Here is a 27338-nt window from a genome sequence, read left to right on the forward strand (position 1 = left end):
ACGCCTAGCTCTGATCCCACATTTCCCTGGCAGTAAAGCTCCAGGTCAGTGACCACAGGAGGGGGGACTTGAATCTGGGCTGTATTTTCTGGCCGAGGAGGTGTAGGAAAAGGCATTCAGGAAGCACGGCTGACATGCTGGGAAATCAAAGGCTCGGGAGTGGCTTCAACCTTATTCTCCCCCCCCCCCCCCCCCCAATTCGCTAACGCTTCCCAACAGCTCTCTGCGCCGGTAGCGCCAAGAAGGGCGGGGTGGGACAAAGAAGATGAAGGCCACCGCGTTTTCCAGCGCCCCGGCTTTCCGGGCAGCCTCCTCCCCTCCCGCCGGGCTCGCAGCCCCGCCGGCGGTAGAAGGCGGATGGCCGCAGCCCCGCAGGGCGATCGCTTCGCAGCGCCCCGCATCCCCGGCTGCCGCGCCGCAGGTGCTGGGCCCGCTGCGGGGCGCGGCCGGCGGCCACCGCGCCGCCCCCCCCCCCCCGGCAGCTCCGCTAACCCGCCGCTTTGCAGCGCGGGGCCTGGGCGGCTCGGCGGTACCGAACGGCGTTGGGGGGGCCGGGGGCGGTGCCCGCTTCCCCGCGCTGCAGGACCCGCCACGAGCGCGCAGCCCCGCGTCCGCACTGACGTCGCCATTGCGCCACTTTGCATATCGGCGCCTTCCCCTCTCCCCATTGCACGGCGGCCGCCTCTCATTTGCATCCCCGCCAGGCGCTCAGCCAATGGCGCCGCGAGCTGCGCGGCTCCCTCCCCCCCCGCCGGGGAGAGGGAAGGGAGCGGCCGGGGGCGCATGCGCCGCTGCCGCCCCGCCGCCGCTGTTGTTGCTGGCGGCGCTCGCCCCCTCCCTGCGCGGCCGGGGCCGGGGCGGGGCTGGGCTGGGCTGGGCTGGGCTCGGCTCCGGGTAGAGGGAAGAAAGGGAGACGCGCAGGGGTGGCTGCTTCTCCCCTTCCTGCCATTGCGGAGAGCAGGGCTCGCCTCCCCGCCGCGCTCTCCCCGGCGGACCCCCCCCCCCCCCCCCCGCTCCCCTTCCTTGTGATCGCATTGATTTGGGTTGGGCTTGGGAGATTTATTTTTATTCTATTGTATTATTTTTATTTTTTTGTTTTTTTTTCTTGTGGAGGGGAGGTCGGGGAGCAGTTGCTGCACGGGAGACAATAGCGATACAGCAGCCGCCCCGCTTCTCCAAAAAAAAAAACCAACCCCACGACAAACCCCCAATATTAAATAAATAAATTGGGGAGTGATTTCCCAAGATGTCTTATCAGGGGAAGAAAAATATTCCACGGATCACGGTGAGTTGAGTGCACGGGAATAAAAGCGGGGAGGGGGGAGGGGTGCGCGGGGATTAAGCCCTTTGTGTGCTCGGAGAGCGACGGCAGGGTTGTGCAGGATAATCAGATCAGGGTCTAATGCAGCGCTTCCTGTGCTGCGGCGCGGCTGCGGGGGCCGCGGGATGCGGAGCGGTGGGCGGCGGAGCCGGGGCGGGGGTTCCAGCAGCATCGCCCGCGGAGCGGAGCCCCGGTAGCGCTGCAGCCGGGCCCGGCCGCGGGTGTCCCCGGCCCCGGGAGAGCATCGGCGGCAGCGCCGGGGGTTGGGGGGGGTGTGTGTGCTGCGGGCGGATGGGGATGGAGCTCCCCCCCCGTCGCCGTCCTGCCCCAGCCCGGTAAAGGGCGGCTCCGAGGTGGGATCGGCCGCAGCCCCCGGCGGGCCTGGGATGGAGCAGCATTTCCTTTTCTTCCCCAAGAAGCTTCTCGCAACGCGCGCGTTTCGGTCCGCTCCTCGATGCAATCCTGGGGGAAAAGGGAAGGAGCCGTTATATAAACCCCTCCCTTGATTTCGTTATTGTGGGAGCCGATTTAGGGCAGGTATTGCGGATCCAAGGGTACTAACTTTTCGTTACGTAAGGAGAGATGTTCGCATCTAACGGGCAGTTACAGCCATTTATTTTTCTTGACACGGAGTTTTTCATTATTGGCAGCGGCGCAGCGGTCACACCCATCCTAGTCCTCCTTCCTCAGCCTCGGAGGCAGAAAAGTGAGCTCTGAAATGGAGCTTTAAAGTGTGACATTTGTGCAGGAACCGCTGGGCTGTACAGTTAGGTTTTAAATGATGTTTATGAAATGCAGGGGATGCACAAAACTGGTACGTGATAAATGGAGCATCCTCCTTTTTTGGGGGGGGGAAGAGTTTCCCTTCAAGAGTCCAATGGTAGAGAGTTTAAAAAGGTGCCGGCGTTTAAATAACGATGAAGGTTAGTGCTGAATTGCTGTCACGGGCCAAAAGTAGTGTGACGCATTTTTCTTATGACTAAATGCTCTGATTTGTGTTACGTGCACCCGATGCAATTCTCTTGTAAAGATAAGGGGTAGGAAAAGCCAGATTCTGGTCTTATTTGCTGGTGTATAAACCCAGAATTGATCTGTGGAGACTAATACTTGAAGAAGAAGGATAATCAAAGTCTAGCTGTCCTGTTTTGACTGCATCAGTAAATACATCCAGATTTAGTGGCAGGCCCTTGCACGGTTGCAAACTGCGTGCGCTTTTGTCTCCAAGGTGGTTGAAATGAGCAGAAGGATTTGCACTCATTTCAGAGCCTACCGTACGGCTGCAGCAGCAGACCTATTTACTAGCAGAAGCGTTCAGAGCATTATTAAAATGGTCTAGGCTGCATTTTTGTTGGTTGCTATATATATATATGTATTCTTTCCTAATTGACGCCCAGTGCATTAGAACTCAGGCTGTCAGTGCCATCGATGGCCAAACTAACCGATTTCAATAGTAGTTGGCCTTTTTAATAGCACAAGGAGTCTGCACTAGAGGTGGGTATAGATACTGCAGTGTTTCTAGAAGTGGTAAACATGTAGGACAGTTTGCTGTAGAGGCTGGCATTGAAAGACAAGTGGGTTTTTCACACCCCAAGTTAATTCATTCGGGCTTATTGGCATTCACAGCAGATCCTAAATTTAAATCTTGGGGTTTTCTTTCTTTGTTTTTTAAATTGGTGGTGTTTTTCAGGGAAAGTCTCCATTGCAGCAGTAGGAGGAAGAAGGAAAAAAAAAAAAAGGAGGGGGAAGGAGAGACATTTAACATCTCAGATGTTTAGCAGTTATATAAAAGGTGGACATAATGGTAGAAATCAGTAGCTGATGCAATTCATGTTGCCCTTTTGGCGTTGAAAGAGCCATGTCAGCATGTGTCAGCTGAGAATCGAGTGCTCCGACTCTTCAGTTTTATTATAAGCTCTTTGGGAAAATGCCTTATTCTTCTGGTGGACCAGCAGAGTCCCAGCTTGAGATAAGGGTCCCGAGCAACACTGTCACTGGCCTATATGTATTTGCTGTAAGTTCAAGGCACCACCGAGTTAAAGTCCTGCTCCCTACCCCTTCTGGAACTCAGCATTTGGCTTCGCCAGCCTGGCTATGCTGTACTGGTATAGCTTTGTTCTCTTGCAAAGACGTTTTTGGGAGGAGGAAAGAGAATCAGAGTAAGTACAAGCGCAGGCATAAAGGCCAAGGTGTAGTTTAAACTGACCGCTGCATAACGTGTATGTGCTTTGCTTTAAATACGTGCATCTGTAATGCAGGCAGTGAAGGAACCAGAGGAACATCGCAGTCGCTTTTAACTTTCCTCCCCATCCAGTGCTCTGCAGAGTGTGTTTCGCTCTTGTTTATGACTGCTGCAAAAAAAGATAAATTTGATTTTGACCTAAAATCTCATAAAAGCGAGATGTAACCTGGGCTGAGATAAAAGCACATCGCCTGATAGCTGCCTTGCTATAATTACCTTTCTGTTCCTGCCAAACTGTCTTCTAATGGGAGGGAATTTTAATAACTGTTTTTTTAAATCCTTCTCTTAAACTTAATTTGTTAATATATGCTTCTTTTCATCTGATGATGCAGTTGTGCTCTGGAAAGGCAGTAAAAGTATCCACTGCATTGAAACATCACTAAGTTGGAGAACATGAGTTTGTTTGTGTTGTGTAACCCGTGGTAACAGACTTTGGGTCCATTTCCCTGACAGCAGTTGACTCAGTTAGCCAAGTGGTGACTCCGATGTGTGGGTGCGTATAGGAAATTTTGCATATGACCAAGGCCGAAAAAAAATAGAGACGTGGCTATTACGCACCCCTCGAAGTGTTATTTAATGCTTTTGCTGTAGGTGATGGTGGCAGACTGCAGGTGTGAGTGAAGATGCCAAGTAGACAAGCCCACTGGAACCCAGTTCCTTTTCCCTTCTGATTTTTTTTGATCATTAGTCTGATGAAAGGACTTGCAGATGAAATAAAATATTTTATCTTCCCAGTTGAAAGTGCAGCAATTGACTTGTGTTTTGACATGCACTTTTGAATAATGCAGAGGTTGTTTCCGTCTCTTTTATCACTGAAGTGACACTGCAGACTGTCAGCGTTCTCACAGAATAATTATGTATTGTTGTATGCTTCTGTGTTGCAGAGTGATCGTCTTTTGATCAAAGGTGGTAAAATAGTTAATGACGACCAGTCTTTCTATGCAGACATTTACATGGAAGATGGGTTGATAAAGTAAGTGAAGCCTGATACCATGTTGTGATTGGAAATGTATAGAAATGTACTGCAGATGAGCAAGGAATAACTTAGTCTCAATCTAATATAGCTGATTGCAATGAAAAGTGAGTATTTCACATATATCCTGGTGTTTGATGGAGGAACTTTAAAAACAAGGTGTTGAATTAAATAAAGAAATGGGCCAAACCCCCACTGTTATTAAAGCGTGGGTCAAAGGAGGTACTTACATGCGCTTAATTTTAGCCATGTGAATAGCCCCATGCTGAGATGACACATATGTTTAAAGTTATCTGTGCTGTAACATTTTACTGAGTTATGACTTCAGATATTTTGAATCCAGAGTTCAGAATCCTAGTACAGTTAATTCTGGTTTAGGGTAGGAGGCTGGACTTAGGTGACCTCTTGAGGTCTCTTGTAGCGCTGTCTTCTATGATTCTATGATACGAGGATCAATCTAACCCCCCTCAAAGTTAATAATGATCCTGTCGTTTAAGGATTGAGGTTCAGAGACGCTTGTGTTTTCAGTCCTGAAACATGCGTTTCTGGCACGTTAAATATATTACAGATTTCTTTGGAAAATTACTCTTAGGAAAAAATGGACGAGCCAGAGGTTACAAACAAGGAATTTTCCTGTTCTGGCTAAACAGTCAGCACATGTGCTTTGTTAATCAAGGTTAAAAGTTAAAGGAGCCAGCCAGAGACAGCTAATTAATTGCAATGTGTCATCCACTATTGCATTTTTAAAAATACATCTGTGAAGAGCTAGACTAGAGAGAGCTTTGAGGGTATCATTAGGAATTTGGTAACCGGTGTCTGCAAGGGTTTATATTTGTCCAGGGACTACATAATATTTATGCGTGAAAGGAAAGTAGACAATATAGAGGCAAAAATCCTTCCCCTGTTCCCAAAACAATACTAACATCGAAATTGCTGTTAGATAGCTAGAATCAAGTGTTGGACTGCCACTTGGCAGCCCCAGTCCAGTCCCAATAAAGCTGCTCGCAAGGCGCTTGCTGTCTTTGGTGCAGCGATCATCTGATTATCTGCATGGTCCCCTCTCCAGCTGCCAGTGTGGCTCCTTCTTTTCCTTCCTGTTAAGACTAATACTGCCCTGAGGTCCTGCAGTAATTGCACACTTTGCTCTCAATTATGCAACTGCTTCAAGGGGAAGAATAAAGTATTATCAGCCATCTATGCTGATCCTGTACGTTGCTTTATATGGAAAAAAGCAAACACTAGCTGGGTTAAGTAGCACAAGGGTGTATGTTTACAGGCTGTTTGCCTTGTTTGTGTCTGACTTGCTGTTTGGAACTTGTTTATTCAGGCAAATAGGAGAGAATCTGATTGTGCCAGGGGGAGTGAAAACTATTGAAGCCCATGGCAGGATGGTGATTCCCGGAGGGATTGACGTTCACACCCGCTTCCAGATGCCGGAGCAGGGGATGACATCTGCTGATGACTTCTTCCAAGGGACCAAGGCTGCACTGGCTGGGGGCACCACCATGATCAGTAAGCTGGCTGTTCTTTCTCTTCCAAGAAAGCTTTACTTTTCTCTTTCTCGGATAAGTACAGAGACTGTATAAGTCGTGTGATATTTTGGAGCAGGTACCCGCAGTGGGGGGTTTCTGATGTCTGTCCAGGTTGCTGAGAAAAGCTTCGTAAGGGTAGTGAAAGGGGTGGAAAAACAAGACCCCAGGATTTCTACGCCTTGCAGCTGTCAGTCATTTCACTCTTGTCTTCTCTGCTGGCAGGGTTTACCTTGCTACTTGTGTGACTTTGCCAGATGCTTGGGTCTGCTCCTACTGAAACAAGTGTCATTTTGACCTCAGGCTCCAGTATGAGTAGCAGATTCTCCACATTCCTGTGGCCCCGTTCCTTTCTTCACGATGTCTATGGATGGATGTCCATCGTATGGTTCATGCCCAGAAGCTCGATGCCAGTGTACTATGTGTCTTTGAAAACTGGGCCACTTATTTAAGGATTTACACATGCCCGCTTACGTCCACAGCTTTAGCACCAGGATTTTGTTAGCATTGTTGTTCCTTTTGTGCTCATATCCTCTTTTGGAGGAAGAGAGAAATCGGGAAATGAAAATATCTCAAAATAAAGACAGACAGACTGACTGTTTTGCAGACAGCAGGATTAGACACTCATGGTGTTTCCCTCTGGCTCTAAAATGCCTCATGAATGACTTCCAGGCTACCTGTGCCCGCTTGCATTGGCTACAGATGCTTGGCTTGTCAGAGCCAGGACCTTAAAACTCCATGAGTGAGTCATTGTTGTTAACCTTGCTTGAGCCAGGAAAAAAACCAACGCCTCTGTTGCAGTGCAGCTGTAACACGGCGTCCTGCAGTCTGTTGCCGCATATGGGATAAACGTGTAAAGTGATACAATATCTGAGCATCTTGCATTCTTTCATGTACTGTGAGGTGCTGCCATTTCACAGGAGGGGAGTTAAGGTACAGAGAAATAAAAAGAGCATGGTTCAGAACGGGTACTAGTGTCTATTGTCCAACCCGCAGACATAAAGAGATCTTAGGTGCAGCCAGGAGTCAGCCTAACCCTCCTGAGCTCAAACCTAGCTCCTTATGGACTAGAACATCCTCATCTCTTAGAGGATGGTTATGAGCACTCTTTGATCCCCAGCCTGGTGGGCAGACTCGGATTGATTGACATGGAGGTTGGGAGTAGGAGCCAGTGGTCCAAACACAGCTAGATTGTGTTTCAGAAAAAAAATCTTTTTCTGGGTCTGGGCCTTGCAAAGAGATTGTGTCTGGCCTATGAGCTTGGTCTAATGTTTCAAATAAATAATCTGGGAAATGATTTTTCATCATGTTATCACTTTACAGTATGAAGTTTGTGTATGAAGATAACCTCACACATACAGAGAATGTAAAGTGAGAGTAGCTGTGGATGGTCTTGTGCACACTAATATCCAGTTTTTCTTCAAATCTTTGCTGTCAATTTAAATTAATAACACTGAAATGGTATTTTCTTTTCAGCTTCAGTTCATTGACTTTGTTTCATTGGTTCTTCCCTTGTTATTAGCACACCTGGTTCACACTTGAATTATCTTCCTTGTTAAGTTGAATTAGGTCAAAACAACATTCTCTGTCATCTGCATCTGAGCTTTTACCAGCATTATTTCCCCCAGCGGCGCTTTTTAAAACATTGTAAGCAGAAATTGCTCAGTCAAAATTTTCTAAAGTAGCCCTTTACTTTGGTTGCCCAATTTTACCTATACAGAGCCTCATAATTCAGAAATGCTGGGACTTTTCCGTGTATGTGTAGATATATACGGCCTTTATGACTGTAGTATCTGAATATCTCACTAATGGTGGTCATAACACATCTCTGAGTTAGGGAAATTGGAGGAGAGTCCCCCATTTTCTAACTTTTCATTTTACGGCTGTGAAAAATGGGCACAATGTAGATAATGACCATGGGCAAACCATGTAGAGGAGGCCGGTAGCTAAATTTGACCTTACTGCCTTTGTGTCTCGGATTAGGATACCAAAATACACAATCATCTCTGAACAAAAAACACCTTCCTGAAGCATAGCAGCAAGGACAGTAATCGGACTGCTTAGGATGATGGAGAGACATTGCTGATGGGCAGGTATCAGCAACTGGAGCTGAACAGTGGAAAGCAGGAAATATAATCCAGCTAGACTTCAAAGCCTTGGAGAGACTGTCAGCTCAGCTGCTCTCTTCTTAGCAAAATTATACCATTTGCAAAAATGTTTTTCCACAAGAAAGCATGCGGAACTGCCCTCCAGAACATGCTCTTGGTGGGTGGCCTTTGAGTTTTCCCAAAGCAGGTGGGAGTCCTGGCTGATTGTGGCATTTATTCATTTTATGATAAATAGGACAGCGTTTAGTGAACTAGATTCATAGTATCACAAACAAATTGCAGCCTGAAAAGGACACGCTGATGTTTATGTCATTGTATATTTTAATTACTGTGCCTGGGCCTTTTCAAAAGAGAATATGCTCTTCTTGTGGAAATGTCTCTTAGCTGTGTGCCTCTGCTCTTCGGGCTTTTTTGGAAAAGCTAGCCTCATGGCTGTGAGCTTTGTCAGAAAAACCCCCATGTTTCTTCATTTGTGCTTCAAGCAAACTTTGTGTTATTTATTTACAAATAGCTTTACTCCATCTGTTTTCCTCTTGTATACGTAGCCCTCATTTTGTGCAAGAAAACAGGTTAGTCAGCTTCATGCTTCGATTTGTTTCACATTTTTATGCAGGAGGGCACTTTAAGGCTGTTTACTTTACAATCACTGTAGGGAAATACTTGTTTTATGTACATTTTTCAGTCAAATTAAACCAAGAATCTTGGATAGGTTTCTATTGATTGTTGGTTTTCTAAAAACTGTGGGTGAAATCCTGGCTTTGGCAAAGTAATGGCGAGTTTTGTCGTTGACCTCAGCAGTGCCAGGAATTCACTCTGTACATCTGCTATGGTTTCAGTGAACTTCATTTTCAGCTCAGATCAAATTCAGCGTTGTTCCTTTAATTCTCGCGGCAAACACATCCAAGGGAAGCACACAGGAGTTCAAGAATGTAACCTATTGTTTCCAAGCCCTGTTCTCGTTTACTTCCCTTCCCCTTTAAAGTAAATTCATTACTACAGCATCAGAGATGGGAGAATCTGACTCTCAGGGCTGCTCCGTTTGGTACCGGTTGTTTTCTGTGTGGGACCAGCGGAGGTCTGTCCTGGTGGGAAGCAGATCTGGCTCCAATCCAGTGCTTCCCAGCTCATCCCCTGGTCAGCTGGAACGAGGGAGAGTGGCTGAGGATCTGAGTTAGCCCTTTTCTGCTCTACATCACCTGCGTTCCCACAGGGCTCTCCAGTCCTGGGTTGCTTCGCTCAGGAGTTAGGGCTGATTTCTTTTTCTAGCTGCTCATTCCACGGAGGCCATCTGAACAGGAATTCCAGCTATGATCCTTCTGTCTCTGCCCTCTTCAGTGCCAAAGGCAAGACTCCAACTGACTTTGCTAACGTATGAAAAAAATATAGTTGGTTTTGCTGTGCAGAGCTGAGAAGTGAAATGATGTATTGTGATATGATTGTTTGTTTTCCTGAACCAGCAATTTGCGTGAGCCTTTCTCTGTCCCTACCTTAAAACAATATTAGTGTATGTCAGCCGAGGGCAAACAGCACTGCGCATGTTTTTAGGATAACATTACTCTGGAAAAAAACTTGGATTCTTGCCCTTTTAAAACGTCAGAATGCAGTGTTTGGGCATTGAGTTGAAGGGAGGATTCCAGGATGATCCGCAGAAGACTTTGGAGGAGAGAGGAGTATTAGCTAGGCTCCAGCTCATTCAGGGTAGCTTCCCTAAGCTCCCCTGTATTCCATGGAAAAAGAACAGTCCTTGCGGAGTTTTGGAACAGGACTCGTTCGAAGGTGCCCTTTGCAAGAGGCTCTTTCTCAGCCATGGAGCCTATGGAGCCACAGTTTTGTTGAGCTAAAGATGGCAGTTTTGAGTCCCTATTGTCCCGATTTGAGATAGGTTGATGCCCTAGGATGTAAAACAGTCCCTGGAGCTATTAGCGAAGGAAGATATCACTGCTAAGAACAGGGTGGCCTCTCCAAGTCTTGTGATGGTTTGGTCGCTTATTAACTGTGATGGGTGAAATCCCCATCAACATCAATGGTAAAACTCTCCCTGATTTCAGTAGAGGCAGGATTGCCTTTCTCTGCTCCTGACCCTTCAGAAAGACTGAAGCTAAGCTGTGTATATTTACTGGCTCTCTGATCCTCTAGCCTGTTTAATGTCCTAGTGAGAACTGCACCTATCCCGGCCAGCTCCCACACGCGTTTCAGCCCCCCCTCCCAAAGACTGTACTTCTTCCTGGGTATCTGCTGTCCTTGAGTGAAATTGCTTGCTGACATTGCCTGTGTTGACTCAGTCAACCACTGTTATAATCATAGAGAGAAATTACAGTGAGAGAAATTATAGCTCTTTCTGGCTTGGTGACTTGGAAGCCAGCTGCCTTTTGAACTTGACTAGTAGTTATCCTAATAACACGGAGAATGTACGCTAGGGATATGAGCCCTTGTATCTTGGGAGGTTCAGAAAATGAAGGGGAACTTCCCATGGGCTGCAGTCTGCTTCCCAGTGCTTTACCATGCTATTAAAGCAGGAGCTCGTGTGCAGGGCAGCAGAGGTTTTCAGGAGTGTGTTAGCTGCTTGGCTACAGTCAGATTAGTAGTGAGTTCACACCAGGTCTCCTAGGTCATCCTGAAGATCACCACCTTGCTAGAAGGAAATGTTTCCAGTCTAGCATGCTTCCTCACCTCTTGGTTTTTGAACTGAGCATGACTTGAGAGAATGGAGCCACTCCAAAGGAGATCAGAGTCTAAACCACAATGTGAGATTAGAGTAGGGTTTAGAAAAGGGCTAGGCAGTGTTCTGGGGCAAGGGCAACTTGGCATGGGGTGGTGTTTAGACTCACCAGCGAAGACTAGATCATATTCTACCCTACTGGGTGCTGCTATTTTATGTTATCGGGGTTAGCTCTATCCTGGAAGAGAGGTGGGCAAAGGAGGAGGACGGAAACAGAGAGGCAGAAGGAGGTGGCACAGCAGCGGCTGCAGTGACTTGTGGCTGAGCTGGAAGCGTTTGGAGTCCAAGGGCAGTGACCACAGAGCTGCTGTGTCTCACCAAGTCTCTGTGGCTGTGTGTACACAGCACTGCATTGTTCCCCAGACACCAGCCTAAATTTTGTTTCTTTTTGCACCCGGTAGCAGAGATAAAAGGGGAACTGTGCAGCTGGGGACTAGCACTTCAGACGGGCTGCGTTGGGGTGTATGGCTTGTTTCGCTCTCTAGCAGCTGGCGGTGGTTCTTCTGCAGCAAAGAAATGTTTAATTCTCTAGAAATGTAATGAAAATGCCCACTTTGCTTGTATAACAGATTATTGGTGATTTATATGGGTAGAGGCTCCCTTGAACTCTGTTACGAAGATGATGACATTACCACACAGGAGTGCAGAGTCCCTCCAGCCCTTTCTCTCCTCTCCCCAGCTCCCCTTGGTGCTTTTTATACCTCCACGCTCTTTGGCCTCTGCACTGATTCACGCTAAATCTTGTTCGCTTCACCGACTCCCAGCTTCCTGCTGATGTGTTTGTTGCTTTCATTCAGAGCGAGCTTAAAATCATTAGTGAGAAAGTCGGTCCATCAAGAGAGATGGGCACTCCCCTGTTGCGAGCTACTCTTCTCAAGCTTTTAAACCCCTCTAAGTCCATTAGGCATCTCAGCCTGCCTTGCCGGGGCCGGCTCTGCTTCCAGCCATCCCTGCAACACTGGCTTTCTGCTGGGTGGGATCGCCTCTGTTGTTCCGGTGGGGTTTCCAAAGGGGGGTCTTCTTGGAAGTGAACGAAAGGAACCTGCCGAGCCCTCGATGCCTCTCGCCAGTTAGCGCAGCAAGAAATGGCTGTTCAGTCCTCAGCGTAGGTTGTGTGTTAGTGTGTGTGTTTTGGGTTTTTTTTGTCCTTTTGGGTCGCAACTATTGTTTGTCATCTCTTTGCTGCTGAGCGAACAGGCTCCTGTGAGGAGCAGGGGAGGACTTGAGGGGCTGTGCAGGAGGCCTGTGGGGTGACTGTGTTTACCCCTGGCTCTCAGGTGTGCAGGCCAAGGACCCTGCCCACCAGCTGGGCCATCTTTGCTTTTAATGCTGAAAGGTGAAATCAGCAGTGTCTGCTGTTGGGCCGCAGTCCTCTGAAACCACTGCAGTCCAGCGCGGCTGGTTTGTAAGTCAATCGGTAGATTTTCTTCCCCCATTTTCCCATCTTCTGCCCTTCCCAGAGCTGCTCTGGATCCTGGCCCTCGCTCCTGTCCCAGCCTTCTGCCTCTTTGGCATCAGTGGTTATTTTTTTTAAAGTGTGAGCAGGGCCCTTGCTCCATTTCTGGTTTGCCCCGTTCTGCTCTGGACCCGCTCCACGCCTGTCGCTGTGGAGGAAGGAGCGGATGGAGGCTGTCCCGCACGTGCTGCAGCCTGGAGACTCTGATTTAGTTACGAACAAATGGATGTTGAAATGGCAACACCACTGACAGCGCAGCCGTCTTCCTGCAGATGTGACTGACCTAGATTTTTCCATGCACCCAGAAAGAGGGATTTGGCACTCACTCAGGAGAAATAACCGCTGTTGTCTGTTTATGCAATAGCACTTAATACCTCTTATTCCATATAATGGTTGGGATCAGTAGTGCTGTTTTCCCACTGCATGGGGAAGAGTTCATGATCTTTTGTTTGAAGAGCTGCTTTTAAATGCTTTTCTTGCTTTCACAAGTCCAATGCTCTCATCCCCGAGTCCCATACATTATGGATGTCACGCAGGAAAAGTAAAGAGCTGACACCAATGTGTTGTGTCTTACACAGCCCCTTATGTCGATGGAAAATGCATGTGATACGTTGAAGGGTGCAGGTGTAAAAGTTGGGTCCTCCAGCTAAAGCCTGTCTACTGTAGATGGAAAAGCAATCTTAAAAAAATAAAACACAATTATCCACCTCTGTTAATGTCACATCATTAGCTGTCTGTGGTAGGTTTTCAGGGTATGTGTGTTAAATCTTGCTAGATAACCTGTCTTAATCACCTTCAAGTTGAGACAAGGTCTTAAAAGAAACAGCAGGAAGTGGTGCCTCCAGCTCTTTTCTTTGCTTGTTTTTCTGGGCACGGATTTTTGCCTTCCTACCAGTGTTCAATCCCTTGGCTTCTTTTACCTTCCCGCGAGCTTGACTCAGCAGAAACCATCCTTGTCAGACGGGAACTTTTAACTTTCCACGTTGGGAGTTAGCTTTGCATGTCAGGGGAAGGAAGCAAGTGATGCCTGAAGGAAGCGATGGCTAAAACTAAATGCAGTATTTCTCACTTGGGGTGGATTCGGGTGAGTGCCATCTGTAGAGTGGAATTTGACGTCTTGGGGTAGCAGAGCCTTTTTTCATCTTTCCTTCAGCCGCTATGGCTTTAATTCATAGATCCCATCTGTTTCTTAGAAACTGGATTTTTTTTTTTTTTTTAATCTTTCTGGTGAGAGGGAGAAATGTTTAAGGAATACAAATTAGCTCCTCCTGTCTAGCATACTTTAATCATGCTTATAAATTGCCAGTTGTTACCAACTTGGGGCTGTGCCTGCATCTTTGCACAACCCTAACTCCCATGGAAGCCATGTGCATTTAAAAGGAATGCAGCGATGGGCACTTAAGAGTTATGGCTTCTGGGAAAACTCTTTTCTTCCCTTGATGCACTGCAGTTAGTGTTAGGACTACCTCTGTGGCAATGGGTATGTAATTTAATTTCTCCATGTTAGTTGCTAGCTGTCCGTAATGGGAGGTGGCTTTGTTGCCGAGGGGTTGTAAGCTGTAAGTTCAATTAGCTAAGTTCACCTAGACCCTCGTATTGTAAGTACGAAGTGATTATTTTGATGGAGAGCTGCCTTGAGAGCCCGACGTGTGAAATGCTGGATGCCACCCAGCAATGAGATGGTCCTTGTCCCTCCCAGCAGACACCCGGTCCCCACAGCTCATGATGCACGGCTCTGGTTACCATCAGGAGATGAATAAAAGGAGAAACCCTGTGTGAGGCAGAGAGGAGGTGAGCCCTGTGTGTGTAAAGTGCTTCTGGCTTCCTGGATCCTGAAAGCCTATTTTAAGTCATAGGAGGAACCGTTAGACTTTAACATGCAAATGTTGACTGGGAAATCTCTCGGTGAATTTTCAAAGCCCATCAAAAAGGGCTGTACTTTCAGAAGTTCCCCTTCCTGACCGTTTCTAGGGCATGTTTTCACCAGATTGCTTTGTTCCTGAAAGCGGTTACATATGTGCAGTGTGTATATTTTTGGAATCTGGGGGACTCTGTGGTGTTTTCCATATGAATGAAATTCCCTGGCACAGCCTACAGGCAACGTGAGCTGGTAAAGGAGTTCCTGGAGTATGATCCCGTATTACTACACAGCGCTGCTTCTGTGCAAAGGAGAAGGGGGAAGGCTCCCAAGGTATAGCACAGCAAGAGATAGTGTAACCCAATATTGCTTCAAAAATCTCATTCCCAAAACGTGTGTCAGTTAAAGAAAAGTCTGTTGGGATGTAGTGTTATTTCAGGTAACGTTTCTCAGGATTTGTATCAGTGTCCAAAGAGTTCAGTTACTAATGGGGTACAAAGTACTTTTCAGGCTGATGTGCAGAGACTCTTTATCCACTGTGAACTGAAAAGGTTTTGTAAAGTCCTTGTAGCACAATGGTAGCTGGAGAAAAGGGTAGATAGATGTGCAGGATGTTGTTATGTGAAGTAGAATTAGCCGATGGTCCCAAGACCAGAGTTTGCTTCTGCTGCCTTGTGAAGCAGTTAGTCCTTTTGCTATGCACACACCCTATAGAAGGGGAAGATGGCAGCTGCATGGAAATGACTCACACCGAGCTGTCCTGCAGCTCGGATCCAGGGCCAATTCAGGCTATTGATCACTCTGGCTTTCGTGTTTGAGACAGGAAATTAAGTTGATGTCTAGAATGTAAGAGTTGCCTGTAAAAGCTTAGTGCATGGAAAAAATAAAAGGCAGCGTCCTGAATGCATGCGTTTTCCTAACCAGTTTGCTGTAGGGGTCCCGGATTGGAAGAGCCGCAGGCTTAGTGTCTGTCTTTGGGTCAGCCAGATCAGTGATGCCCAAGAGCGCATCCTTTCCTACCTCAAACATGGTGCTTTGTGCCCCCAAACAAGGGGGGTTCATGGGCCTGGGAAGATACCAAACTGCTTCAGAGGCCGGACAGGGCTATTTCAGACCTGGAAGAAGGAAATTCGGCTGTTGCGGACTGTGTCACAGAATTCCGATTTAAACTAAGGACGATCTAGTTAGGGCCTCCTACAGGTTATTCTTACTTAATCTCAGTAGCTATTTTTGCAGGCAATATTAGCCTCACAAAGTTGATAGAAAACTGGCAGATGGCTAGGTGTAATCAGAATATTGGCGTGCGCAGTGTGAACGTGCTGCTTGATCTCTGTCCCACAATAGGTTCGTTAGAAAATAGGTTCTGCTGCACCTCCACATCAGATCCCACCACAGTTTTCTCTATGGACACATGGACATTTGGGTCTGATTCAGTCCTCGCTTCCTTGTCTATAGTTCTGTTTGACAGTCATCAAAGTCAGTAGTTTATCTGAGAGCAGAATGGGGACTCTTAGTGTCTTACCAGCAGAAGTGATATGACAGTGATTGATGAAAACCTTCCTCAAAGCATGATGTCACGTCATTACAGCCATGAGAAGAGGAAGTGTCTGGTCCTTGTCCAGCAAAGGGAGATGTTTATATGGCAAATACAGAGAGGGAAAGGACAGGTTCACCAAGCAGATTTTTTTTTTTCCCCCATTTCCCTCACAAGCTGTTTTAAAAAAAAAAAGGTGATTATATAGAATCAGAACTCTTTGCATTTAGTTTATTTTGTTGGGGAAAAAAATTCATCTTTCTTACCTTCTCAGAACCATCACAAATTTCCATTGTAAAAATTCCCCTTCTGTGATTGTGTTCCTCTTCATCTCCAATGCCCCCCTGAGACAACCACAGGCAATGAAATGAAGCTGAGAAGCCAAAATCTGGTCTTGGCGACAATGATGCAAATCCAGGATTGTTCCAGCTTCCCGGCTGGTGGAAAAAGCCTGACCGGCAGGGGATATCTCCACTGACCTGAGAGGGACAGAGCTGGCTTACGGCACTTGATCTTTTGTCCTCTTGTTTCTGATCAAACTTTTGCCCCTTGGATGTGTTGTTATAGTTGTGTTTTGTCTTGACTTGAAATCCATGGCTACAAACGGAGGTTTTCTCAATCCCATTCCCTCCAGGTTTACAGGCCAATTTATATGGAAGTCTTTGAAGTCCTGTGGACTTCTTTTTTTGCAGACTTCAAGTGTGTAGTATGCCTAAAAGAAAGAGTAAACCTTGGAAACACTTAAATGTCTTTTTTGAACTTGGCTCCCTGCCGCCTCTATCATGGTGACCTCCTGAGATACAAGCATAGCTTGGGTGTACAATAAACCTGTACTGTAAAGAAATGGGACCTTTTCTGATCTGATCTAAATGTGTAGTCTTTCCAGCTGTTGAAGAGGGTTATTAATTACTGTTTGGACATACAGACCCCTATTCTTTACATTTGTGTCCAGCTGGCATTAAATTATTAATTATATTTTTGGATCTAATCAGCTAAAAAGACAAGTGAAATATCTGTATGACATCAGTGAGGGAATAACAGAACATTGCAATCTGAAAATGTAATCAGTGTAGCATGGATATGTCTAATTCTTCTGAGCCTGGCCCAGCTTCTGATTCTCTGCATGGAGTCTAACAAACTGGATCTAAACTGACAGAAAACAACACGCGATGTCATTCAGCCTGCCTTTTCTTCTGTTAGTTTGGCAGACACATACAAGCGGACAGTCCTTGTGTAGTTGTATTAGCATGGTAAATGCTGTTCTGAGCAGAGCGTTGTTACTCTTCAGAACAATCTCTGTATTTCACTATTTTTTCTCGGGGGGAAAAAACCCCACAGCAATAATAAAATAATGTGGGAATAAATCCCCAGAAATAAGCAAGGCTGAAATCTGATTGCTGGATCCAGGATGTAAGAAAATTCTTCATTTGACTTTTCATTACCTTCAATTACCTTAAAAGTGATCTTGTAGCTATCCTTTCTTGTCCTAGATCAAAAACATGACCCGGAGTGTGGTTTAGAGGAAGAACTGGGTATGAAATCAGAACATAGGAGATGTGAGGCTCTTCTAGGTTACTTGGCTTGGGATTTTTGAGCTCAGAAGAAATGCTGAGGTCTCTTTCTAGCCTAAATTGATGCAGAGCTGGTGAGCTGGCAGTTGTCTTTCAAGACTTCAAGCAGAAGTCTGGTTGCTGGGAGGCTTGACTTTTAATTTTGTTGCTGGACAAGGCAGTTTTCGGCAGCTCAATTTCTTGACACGTAAAAGGCTCATAATGATATCTAAGCAATAGCAGAAGGGATTGCGGTATTTTACTAGCTGAGAGTTTTAAGTCTGTGTATGAAATAGGGTCTGTGATTATGGGATAATCTTCTGTGAAGCTTCTTGGGTCAGTCAAGGGTCTGACTTTCAGTTCATGTATATTGATTTTTATTCCACTCGCTCTCATAGCACTACTCCCAGTTCACACCAGCGCCGGGAGAATACTGCTGCAGCCATAGACTAGCAACAACTCCAGACTTCTAAGCAGGGAGCTGCGCAATTACCAGGGCTGAATTTAATTACAACCTCTCAATAAAATGGCTTGTGACAGAATGTACAAGTCAATAAATTCACCAGATTTCATCACATGCAGTTGCTGTGAAGATTAAGTAGTATTAAAAAGGCAGATGTGTTTATAGTGATCAAGCTGCTATTTCAAGTTTTGGGTAGGGTAAATCTGACTGCTAACAGTTAGGCTTAAATGTTAAGGATTTTCACCTTATAAACTCCTCTTAAACAATAGGCACATTTAATACTAGTAGGAGCAGGAAATAATGTGTAAAACTGCAGTTTATAATAGCAACTGGAACCCTGCATACATGGTTTTATTACACACACAATTTTTGTAACATCTGACCCTAATTCACGTTTATATTGTTCATATTAAATAGTTTTTCTCTTTCCTGGTAGTTTTTCTCTTTCCTGGTTCGTTAGCTGAAGACCAAGAAGAATTTCATGCATGCTTTAGATGACACGTAATTAAACCAGCTGAAAAAACTTTTACAGAGGAAAGCTCGATCTAAGGGCTGTTAATAGAAACTCCAGGAAGGGTTGTTAGCAAGCCAAGGCCTGCTCAAATGAGGCAGGATGCAAAAGAGAAAAAAAAAAAATTGAACATGCCACAATAGCAGGAAGCTATAAAACCCATTAATCCCCACCCATGAGGACATCCATCCAAAAAGTTTTGTTTTCAAAGCAAGGCTAATAGCTGAATTCAGCTTTCCCACTGAAGCAGTAATTTCTCTTGAGCTTCGTGAGGGGTCAAAAATATAAAGGCATGGCTCTTAAACTGCCTTTTTTTTTTGAGAGAGAGAGCTTCAAAGTGCCAGAGAGAGATTATATGGGATTTTTTTATGGCTTCAGTCTCAAAGCATCCTGCAGGCTGTTGGTTCAATTCCCCAGCGTTCTGCGAGTGATCCCTCGTGCCCGTGCAGAACAGCTACCTCCGTTCCCAAACTGGGCACTTGTTCAGGGCCTGGGCGAGAGCCGCAGATATCCCCCGGCTTCAGAAAAGCTCTTAAGGACCAGAAAGCTGCGGCGTGTCCGAGTTTGTCAAAGGAAGCCAAGATGTGATGCAACGTTTTATAAAGCCACTGTTTAAAGCTGAGATTAGCACCATCTTAGGAGTGCCGCGCAGCTCGCGGGGCGGCATGGTTTTAAAGTAAGGGAGACGACAGGGCAGCTGAGTGAAGAACAAAGATATGTTTAAAGCCAACGCGCACTGACCGGTGCTGTGATGAGTAACGCTAGTGCTTTATAAACCGATGCTGTCACTTCTACCCTACTTAGATTTTTTTCATGCTTACATTCAAACAATACTACTTTATTTTCCCCCTGCTCGGAAAGTTCCCTTTAAATCAATTCCTCTAAGTTTTTGCCTTCCCCTTTCCATTTAACACCGAGTGCCTGATGCACTGGTGGTTGTTATCTCTCCCCCGCAGCACTCAACCATTTTGGCTCATTGGAGACGTACCGTTTCAGTGTGGCTGAATGCCAGCTCTGGTGTATTAAAGCCGCACAGATAAGCTAACAGCGGTTAGTGTTGTTGTCTCACTTCGGCTTATTGTCTGCCTTTAATCTCGAGCCGATTAATCTGTCCAAGGAGGAGCGAAGGATCATGAGGGAGACAGGCAGAAAAACAGCCATGGATGATGGGTGAGTGGGAGCTGAAATACTTGGAAGTAAGAGCAGATGCACCCTGTAAGCAAAGTGAGACTGTGTGTAGTGACGGGAGAGCAAAGCCAGGCACATCGGAGGGGTAATTAAGAGTCTTGGTGATTGTGGCTGGAATAATCATGGCATGTGGGTACACAGGTGCTCAAATCCCGCTCCTTCCAAGGGGACATGAACGCTCGGTTTGTCTGGGGAAAATATGAACGGATTATCCAGTAATTTTGGAATCTCATCGGTATTTTACCAAGGGAAAAATCAGGTAATTTGTAAAATACAAAATCCTTTTTAAATTTTTTTTTTAAAAGCTATTACTTTGCTGATGTAAACGGGCTTGCTTGCTTCTAAGCCATAGGCTGTTGCATTTTGGATTCTGCATCTCAGAAGGTTAAGAGATAAATCTACAGAATGTTTTCTGTTTGTAGCTGAGAAACCACTGTAATCCTAACCTTGGCTTTGCCATGTAACTTGCTGAGAGTGTTTGTTAAATAAAGAGAAACATTAGGATTAGGCCTGAAATTCACTGTGATTCAGGGAGCCACTACAAGGACCACAAGCTATCTAATTCCTCCTTTGAAGGTTTCAGTACTGCTGAAGTGATACTTAAATGATCTTTTCCTTTTCTCTTTTTTAATTCGGTTTGTTTCTGTTTTTTGGAGCAAGCTTTGAGCTTAAATTGAGCTGGCAACTTCCTTTTCAGACCTCAGCAGCTGACTTCATTTGTACAGCAATAATCAACAACAGGAAGAAAACATCTGGGCTTGGAAGGATGCAGAGATCAAGGCTGTAGTGGTCTAGAGAATAAAGGGGTGACAACAGTCTGTGTTGCAACAGTTTGTCTTGAGTGCGTCCTGCAGACGTGAGGCCACTCCAGCGGCTGCAGGAATTGAACATTCCTGGTTTCCGAGATGAAGGAACGAAAGATGGAGCAGTAAGCTGTTGGGTTCCCTAGAGAGAAGTGGTTCAGTGAGGTCAGGACAGCACGCTGCTTTTCGCATGGGAAGCCTCCAGGGTAATCTCCACGGCTGGGTTTGCCGCGTCCTCCGGTGGGTCAGAAGACCTTGTGTCCGTGGTCCTGTGGTGGATCATACCCAAGGGTCATCTTGGGAACCTCGGGCTGTGGGAATGTGGCGGATGGAGCTTTCATCAGCTGCTTTGTACTGCTCTGAAGCACAGGGACCTTAAAGAAAAAGCTTTTTGTTTTACTCTGAGCTGTTGAGCTATGCCTGAGGACTGGAAGGAGGACTTCCTCTGAGCTGCGTGTGGGTGATTCTATCCATACCAATAGGCAGAAGTAGTTGCAATGATCTGTTCTTTTAACGGCAGGCGAAGAACCAATCTTGACTCTTCTCCTTTAAAGGATCTAGGCTCACTCTTACTTATTTGGGCTCCCGAAAACCCCAACCCTAGCATGTGGGGATGTAGGCTGTGATCTTGCAATGTAGTTGTTCCCCTCCATTGTAACAAGGGATGGTAAAAATGAGGAGACCTTTGCATTTATGTCTGAATTACCTCTGGACAGCACTTAGGGTTACATCCACCTTCCTTGTGTCTTATGTGCAGCCTTCTGCTGCCTCACCTGTGGCAACGCAGCTTTCTTCCTGCTCCAGGGTGCTGTGTGTCAGGTACAGCAGCTGCAGCACTTGGAGCCCTGTCCGGGGCTGTCCCTGTCACTGTGACTATCCCATGGTGTGCTCTATCATGTTGCTCCTTCCCCGAGTCTCTTTGGACTAGTTAAATCACAAGCTTTTGAAGGCTGTTGGCTTACCTTGCACATTCAGGCTGCCTTCTTGCTGGCTTCTTCCACGTGAATGTAACGGAGCAGAAAGCTGCTATGGAAACAAACTGTGTTCTGTTTTGATGGGGATGATGGGCGATTTGGCTGTCGGTTGAGCTCAAGGGACCTGCTATGAGATGTGTCGGCAGCACAGCTTCCATATGAGATACTCCTAATCCCCAGAGCTGACTTTCACGCACATATGCACCACTACCTCCATCCCTTATCCTTATTGTAACCAGCTGTGGTTTGACTTTGTCAAAGATCTGATAGAGCTCCCTTACCCCCTCTCCCACTCCTTCCACAAACTCCCATTAGTCATACTTGGGCAGCGCATGAAATAAGATGGTGATAAAGCTCTGATCCTAGACACCGGAGTCGTTCCTAGGGGCTCCATGCTGGGCTGTGAAGACTCCACTGTGTTAACCCCTTGATGCCTCCAGGCAGAATTTCCTAACGCCCAAAAGCCCTGTAAGATCTTGGGGTTGATAGAGCTCTTCGGGCACCTTTCGTCTTAAGTAGAGATGGATTTATTACTGTGATGTGTTAATTAAATGAGCTTTTCTGGCTTTTTAACTAGTCAGTGGGCTGAGGAAGACAGCTCTTGTGTTAAGGCACTGGCCATTTCTGAAAACCTGGGTTTTCTCTGTATCCTGTTGGTAACGCAGAGAGAATGTTAGTTTTCTCCTTGTTGTTCATACTACTTAAGCTAAAGATTAACTTTGGCAGAGTGACAAGGGGCTACGTACTGGCCAAGAAACAATTCACTCTGGAAGTTAGTGGAAGGTTTCTGACCACTGGGGAGGAGGAGATCATGGAACAGAAATTGGATGATTTTTTTAAAAAACAGTTTATCATCTGGTTAAATTTGGGTTGATTTTCCCGAGGGTGGTGAAAAGCACATCCTTGATCTGATGCCAGTCACCAGGCAAATTTCAGAGCCTTCACTCATGGCATAGATTTCTCTGATGGGCGGGACACCACTATCTGGGCGGACGGAGGCCACCAGCCACCCGTGAACCCCTAAGCCACCGCTGATCGAAGCTGCAGCCATACTGCCCATGTATCAGCAAAGAACTGTACATCACATCCTTCCCTTCGCAGGCTAGCATGGGGCTTTGAGGGGAAAACACAAGCTTTTTGGAACAGCACAAATATTTTAACTGCTGTTTTGCTCTCCATCACGTAGTCACCTTTGCAAAAGGGAGAGAGGGTGGGCAGAGCTTTGCGGGAAGGATGGTTGTTTTGGATAATCCTCTCGGCTTTCTGCAGCCCTTGCACATCTCAAACATCGGAGACGTCATTACCGACTCGGGTGGCTGAAGTTGGCGGGTTGTTCAGGAGAGCTGTACTGCTTTTGCAGTGGGTCAAGAGCTCCCGGTGTAAATCCAGATCCTAAGGCAGTGCAAAACCAGTAAATCTAGGCTGATGTGTCTGCGTGGGGGCGAAGCAAAGCTTTGTACTTCACTGAGAGCGGGTAGGGCCCAAGGACTTTGTCTCTTACCCTAGTTGTGATTTACAGCTAACTGCTGAGCTGATGGCAGCCCAGATACTCACCAGTAAAGATAAAAATAAACTGCGTGAATTTCTCTGCTGATAATTGAAGTGACTTTTTATTTTTTTGTGCGACGATTTAATATCAAGCCAGGGTGCTCTCCTCCTCCCCAACAATGCCTGCCCGCCTTGTGACCCCTGAAGTCCCGCAGGCTTTTCCTACTCTCTCAGCAGCAGTTCAGTTTCTGAGATGCTGGCTGGCTTCTTTTATTTCACTGTGTTTAGTGAAGATTAATAAAAATTTGAATGCTATTCAGATTGCTGGGAGGAACACTAGACCTTCAGATCCAAATCTCTCTTGCTGCCCTGTTGCGCATCTGTAGCATTGCTGGGGTATCCTGTAGCTGCCGAAGGACCCGGTTGCTGCTGGACCTAATGAGGAGGTTCTAAAGGCTGGAACGAGGATCAGACTGAGCAGATGCCAGGCGCAAGCGGAACCATCCTGTTGCAGGAGGTCTCTCTCCAGCCATGACAGACTGTTGGTCCTGCTTCTTCCAGTCCTTGCTTGTGCACCATGCTCTCGGTCGGGATGCGTAGCACGAAGCAGCTCTGATCTACATGTGGAGTCCTTGGCTGTCACCGCGTACGTGCTAGCAGTAATACATCTTTGCGCTCTTTGGACACCTTTTGTAGCGCGTCCAGAGGCACAGACAAAGGCACTGCTTGAACATGAGGTGCTGAGTACCGAAAGCTGCTGACTGATGCTCACAGGGGATCTTGCCTGTGTCATTGTTTATTTGTCACCAAACAGGGGAGCAGTGTTTATAGAACTCTCTGCTTTGGTTTGTATTTGCTGCCCTAGGAGTTTCCTTTGCTCCATTCACAAACAATTGCAGTAAACAGGCTGTAGTAATTGAATTATTTCCTTCAGCTTCTGCTCCGTAATCAGCTTCCTGGTTGCATTCTCAGATGTGGGGCTTTAGAAACCAGGTCTTTCAAACTCAAATATTTTAAGGGGAAGGGGATCTCTTGTTTTTGCAGCAGCCTCTGCAAAATGTGCTTTCTGACTTGGACACCCAGGAAACTCTGTGCCAGCCATTTACCAATGCTTTGGTTGTCTTTCCCAGTCGATCACGTGGTTCCTGAGCCAGGGACCAGTTTGCTGACTGCGTTCGACCAGTGGCGAGAATGGGCAGACAGCAAATCCTGCTGCGACTACTCTCTGCATGTGGATATCACTGAGTGGCATAAAGGTGTCCAGGAGGAGATGGAAGCTCTGGTTAAAGATCATGGTAAGTTGTTACTGAAAGCTCCGGGAAGCCTTTCCCCTCTTTATTTTTCAGGACTGGCTCTTGCGATATATTTTACTCTAACATTTCAATAAAGCTGTTTTGGGACCTGATGTTAACTGGTGCATTCTGGCTTCTTGTGAAGGTTTGGACAGTCACAGTTGTAGAGGGCTCAGAGGGATGGTACACACTGGTGTCACTGCAGCGCGTTAGGTGGGTGAGCGTGGATTGTGCAGAGGTGAATCTCTTGCTGCTGCCATGCAGAGGAGCACCTTTGTTCAGTGGAAGCCCTTTGATTTTCATTAGTGCAGCTGGGTGATAGCTTCAGCCCTTAAACTGTTGTAAACAAGGGAAGAATTGGGCTCAGAAGGAACAATCCAGCACTGGTTGCTAAAAATGGAGAAGAGCTGAATAAAATGACCTCATAGGTCTTTCCCCTCTTTAATTTCCTTGATGTTTCATCCTTAGGCTAGAGTAATTTTCCATCCTGTTTCTAGTTTAAAAAAACCCACCCTTTTACATCCTAATGAGTGCTTTCCCACACGTCCTGGGTAGGAGCTTTTACTGGTTCAGAAGGCAGGAGAGGGAAAGCTGACTTAGGAGCAAGCGCTCCCTGTGTCTTGGTCAGTACGAACACGGTGGAGGGCGGGAATGCTCAGAGACACGGATTTCCCATCGCTCTCGCAGGAGACTGGGGGATCAGGCAGCCAGGCCCAGTCTCTGCTTTTGTGTGTGATGCATTTTTGCTTATTTTTTTACTCAGCCTCCTACAATGCTGAATCCACAGAATTATTCCTATTTCAGTGTTAATTGGAAGCCCTAGGGGTTTAACTACCCCACGGCTGGAGTGCAGGCTCCTCCGTTCTCATCAGTTGAGTTAATAAATGCCACGTGGCTGAGAAGATCCTGGCTTTACGCTCTGATCTGTTGAGAGTGCGTGTGTCTGCGCGCATGCATATGTGTATACACATTTCGCAGCAGATTAAAGTAATTTATTTGTCTACCCATCATTACTGCTTTCCGGGGGGCTGATTGAGGGGGACATCTTCTCTCTACGAGAAACGGTGTGTTTCGTAGCTTTATTTGTGCTTGCAATTTGTATGTCAAAGATGATTCCTTTGCTCTCTTTCTACCAGGTGTGAACTCCTTCTTGGTTTACATGGCTTTCAAAGATCGTTTTCAGCTAACTGATTCTCAGGTAGGAAGGCTTAATGTTCACATGTTTCTGTTGCTGCAAGCTGTGCATTAGTCCCATATGAGGGTTTAAATTCAATACACGGGGACCTGACATTCTCTTCTGGTTTCAATCTTTCTGTGCGTAACGGTACCTGAGGTTTGCAGCAGTACTCAGAGCTCTCGTTTAAAGATTTTTTTTCTTTTTAATAAAAAGTCTGCAACAACAACAAACCCTGAAAGGTTTGGCTGGGGAAAGCAATGGCAAAACTCTTATTTGGAGGGAGCTAAGGTTTTATTCCAGCTCCTTTAGTGTGGAAGCAGTGGCAGTTTTATAAATTGCTGCTTTATGCCTAGGCAGAGGGCAGAACAGTGAGATCTCTGGTGTAATTTTTCTCTGTGTTTATCAGCCGAAACTGATCCTGTCCAGAAGTGGGTTTTTGGCTTTAGCATTCAAATCGCTGGGACCTTAAAAAGGAATTGTCCTCCCATTTGCTATTCTGGTGGATATGTGTGGGTACATTTAATTATTGAGATGGGCAGTTTATATTTCAAAACGTGGTGGGAGGAGAGGAATGCCTGGGAGTCATTTGGAACAGTGTAGGAGGCAGTGGCGTATGACAGTTATCTCTAATGACTCTGGTAAGAATTTTAATGAGTGACCATTGACGGAGCCGGCGTCAGTTGTGGGTTACTCAGCCTGAGCCTTCTCAAACCAGTTGCTGGGGTGGGAAATCCCACTGCTCCTATCCCAGGCAGGGAGAGGGCTGGGTGCAGGTTCCCCGTGCAAATCAAATGTAAGGGGTTTTTTTCACGCCAAGCACCAGTAAATGAAGGCATGAAGCAGGTACAACTCTGTGGGCCCTTTAAAATCACTCCAGGCGTAGGCCTGTGCAGTTGCTGTTTCTTCCTCCCACTGGGTATACTAAACCTGGCTTTTGAATAGTGCTTCTTTGCCGCATCAGTAGCATCTGACTGTACAGATTGGGAAATTCAGCTACAGGTAGGAAAATGGATCATATCTATCCAGCAAACCCCATCTTATATTTTTTAATGCTTCTCTTTCTCTTTTCTATTCTGCAAAATTCTGTATGCTGAAGGAGTCTGGAGTGTATACTTTACAATAGGTCTGTACCTGAGTGTACACTCAGGGTATATTGTAATGTGTATTTTCTGTCTTCCAGATATATGAAGTCCTGAGCGTAATCCGGGATATTGGTGCGACAGCTCAAGTGCACGCTGAGAATGGTGACATCATTGCTGAGGTATGTTATGTTTATTCTGTGGATTATTAACTTCAAAATGCTGGGAGGGATTTAAACTCTTATTTGCAAACAGAAAATCACCAAGACTGTTAAAAGCATGGCATAGCTGTATCAAGGATGCAAGCAGAGCTCTACATCAAATCTTATGCCCTTCATTGCCACTGATAAAGCAGGTTTTTGTGGCAGCTTTCAGGTCGTGGTGGATATCGGCCACCTCTGCCTTTCTCCCCATAAGTGAAAGGCTGCGTCTGGGTGTGACTGTCACTGCGAACAATAAAATGTTCTGCAGTAACTAAGACTGGGGGAGTGGGAAGGGAAGTAGCTTCATAGAGTACCTGGGATGCTGATGTTTGGGATCTGTTCATCCTTTAAACAGCAACAAAGAAGAAATCTTAATAATGTATTTGGATTTAATCTGATCTTCAGCTCATTTTATATACTATGTCTCAAGCATGCAAAACTTGGTGTCGCAGAGGGTTTCTGCGTTGTCTGACTGGGGAAGAGCCCACCTGAGTCTTTGTGCCTAGTTGCCTGGAGTTGCAGGATGATTCTTTCGTGAGATGCCATTTTGCGGTGTCTTAGAGGTTATTTTATAGACGCAAATGAATAGTGAGATTTGAGGGGCTATGAACCCAGTGTGAAGCAAATCGAAGTAAAAGGTTTCTCTGACCTCCTGTGAACAAATCAGCGAGGGTTTTGTGAGCTCTGGTTATTCTCAACAAGGGAAGTTGGACAGGACTTGGGTTGTAAGGGCCTTATGTAAAGCCCCATGTGATTATTAGCTAGCACAGATGCCTAGGATCTCACTTGTCCCTCTTTCACACAGCTGTGTTTGCAAGAAAAACTGCATGTTGCTTTAAATCTTTTTCCTGCTCTTTTTTCCCCTCTGCCTTA

At 46.2% G+C, this 27338-nt stretch overlaps 1 protein-coding gene across 3 annotated transcripts in view; it reads left to right on the forward strand.

The window, feature by feature from the left end:
• Positions 1-27338, forward strand: part of DPYSL2 (dihydropyrimidinase like 2) — a 56018-nt gene that overhangs the window by 11574 nt on the left and 17106 nt on the right. For 2 of the 3 annotated variants that reach the window (XM_054804592.1, XM_054804591.1), the window contains exons 3-7: positions 4445-4533; positions 5861-6045; positions 23845-24009; positions 25143-25204; positions 26364-26444. In XM_054804592.1, the coding sequence (XP_054660567.1) occupies positions 4445-4533; positions 5861-6045; positions 23845-24009; positions 25143-25204; positions 26364-26444 (582 nt within the window). Of the gene's footprint in view, positions 1-870; positions 1286-4444; positions 4534-5860; positions 6046-23844; positions 24010-25142; positions 25205-26363; positions 26445-27338 lie in introns of those variants that run through there. The other variant, XM_054804593.1, reaches the window with a different exon arrangement.

The sequence above is a fragment of the Grus americana genome, chromosome 26 (assembly GCF_028858705.1).
Source record: "Grus americana isolate bGruAme1 chromosome 26, bGruAme1.mat, whole genome shotgun sequence".
NCBI classification, from domain to species: Eukaryota; Metazoa; Chordata; class Aves; order Gruiformes; family Gruidae; genus Grus; species Grus americana.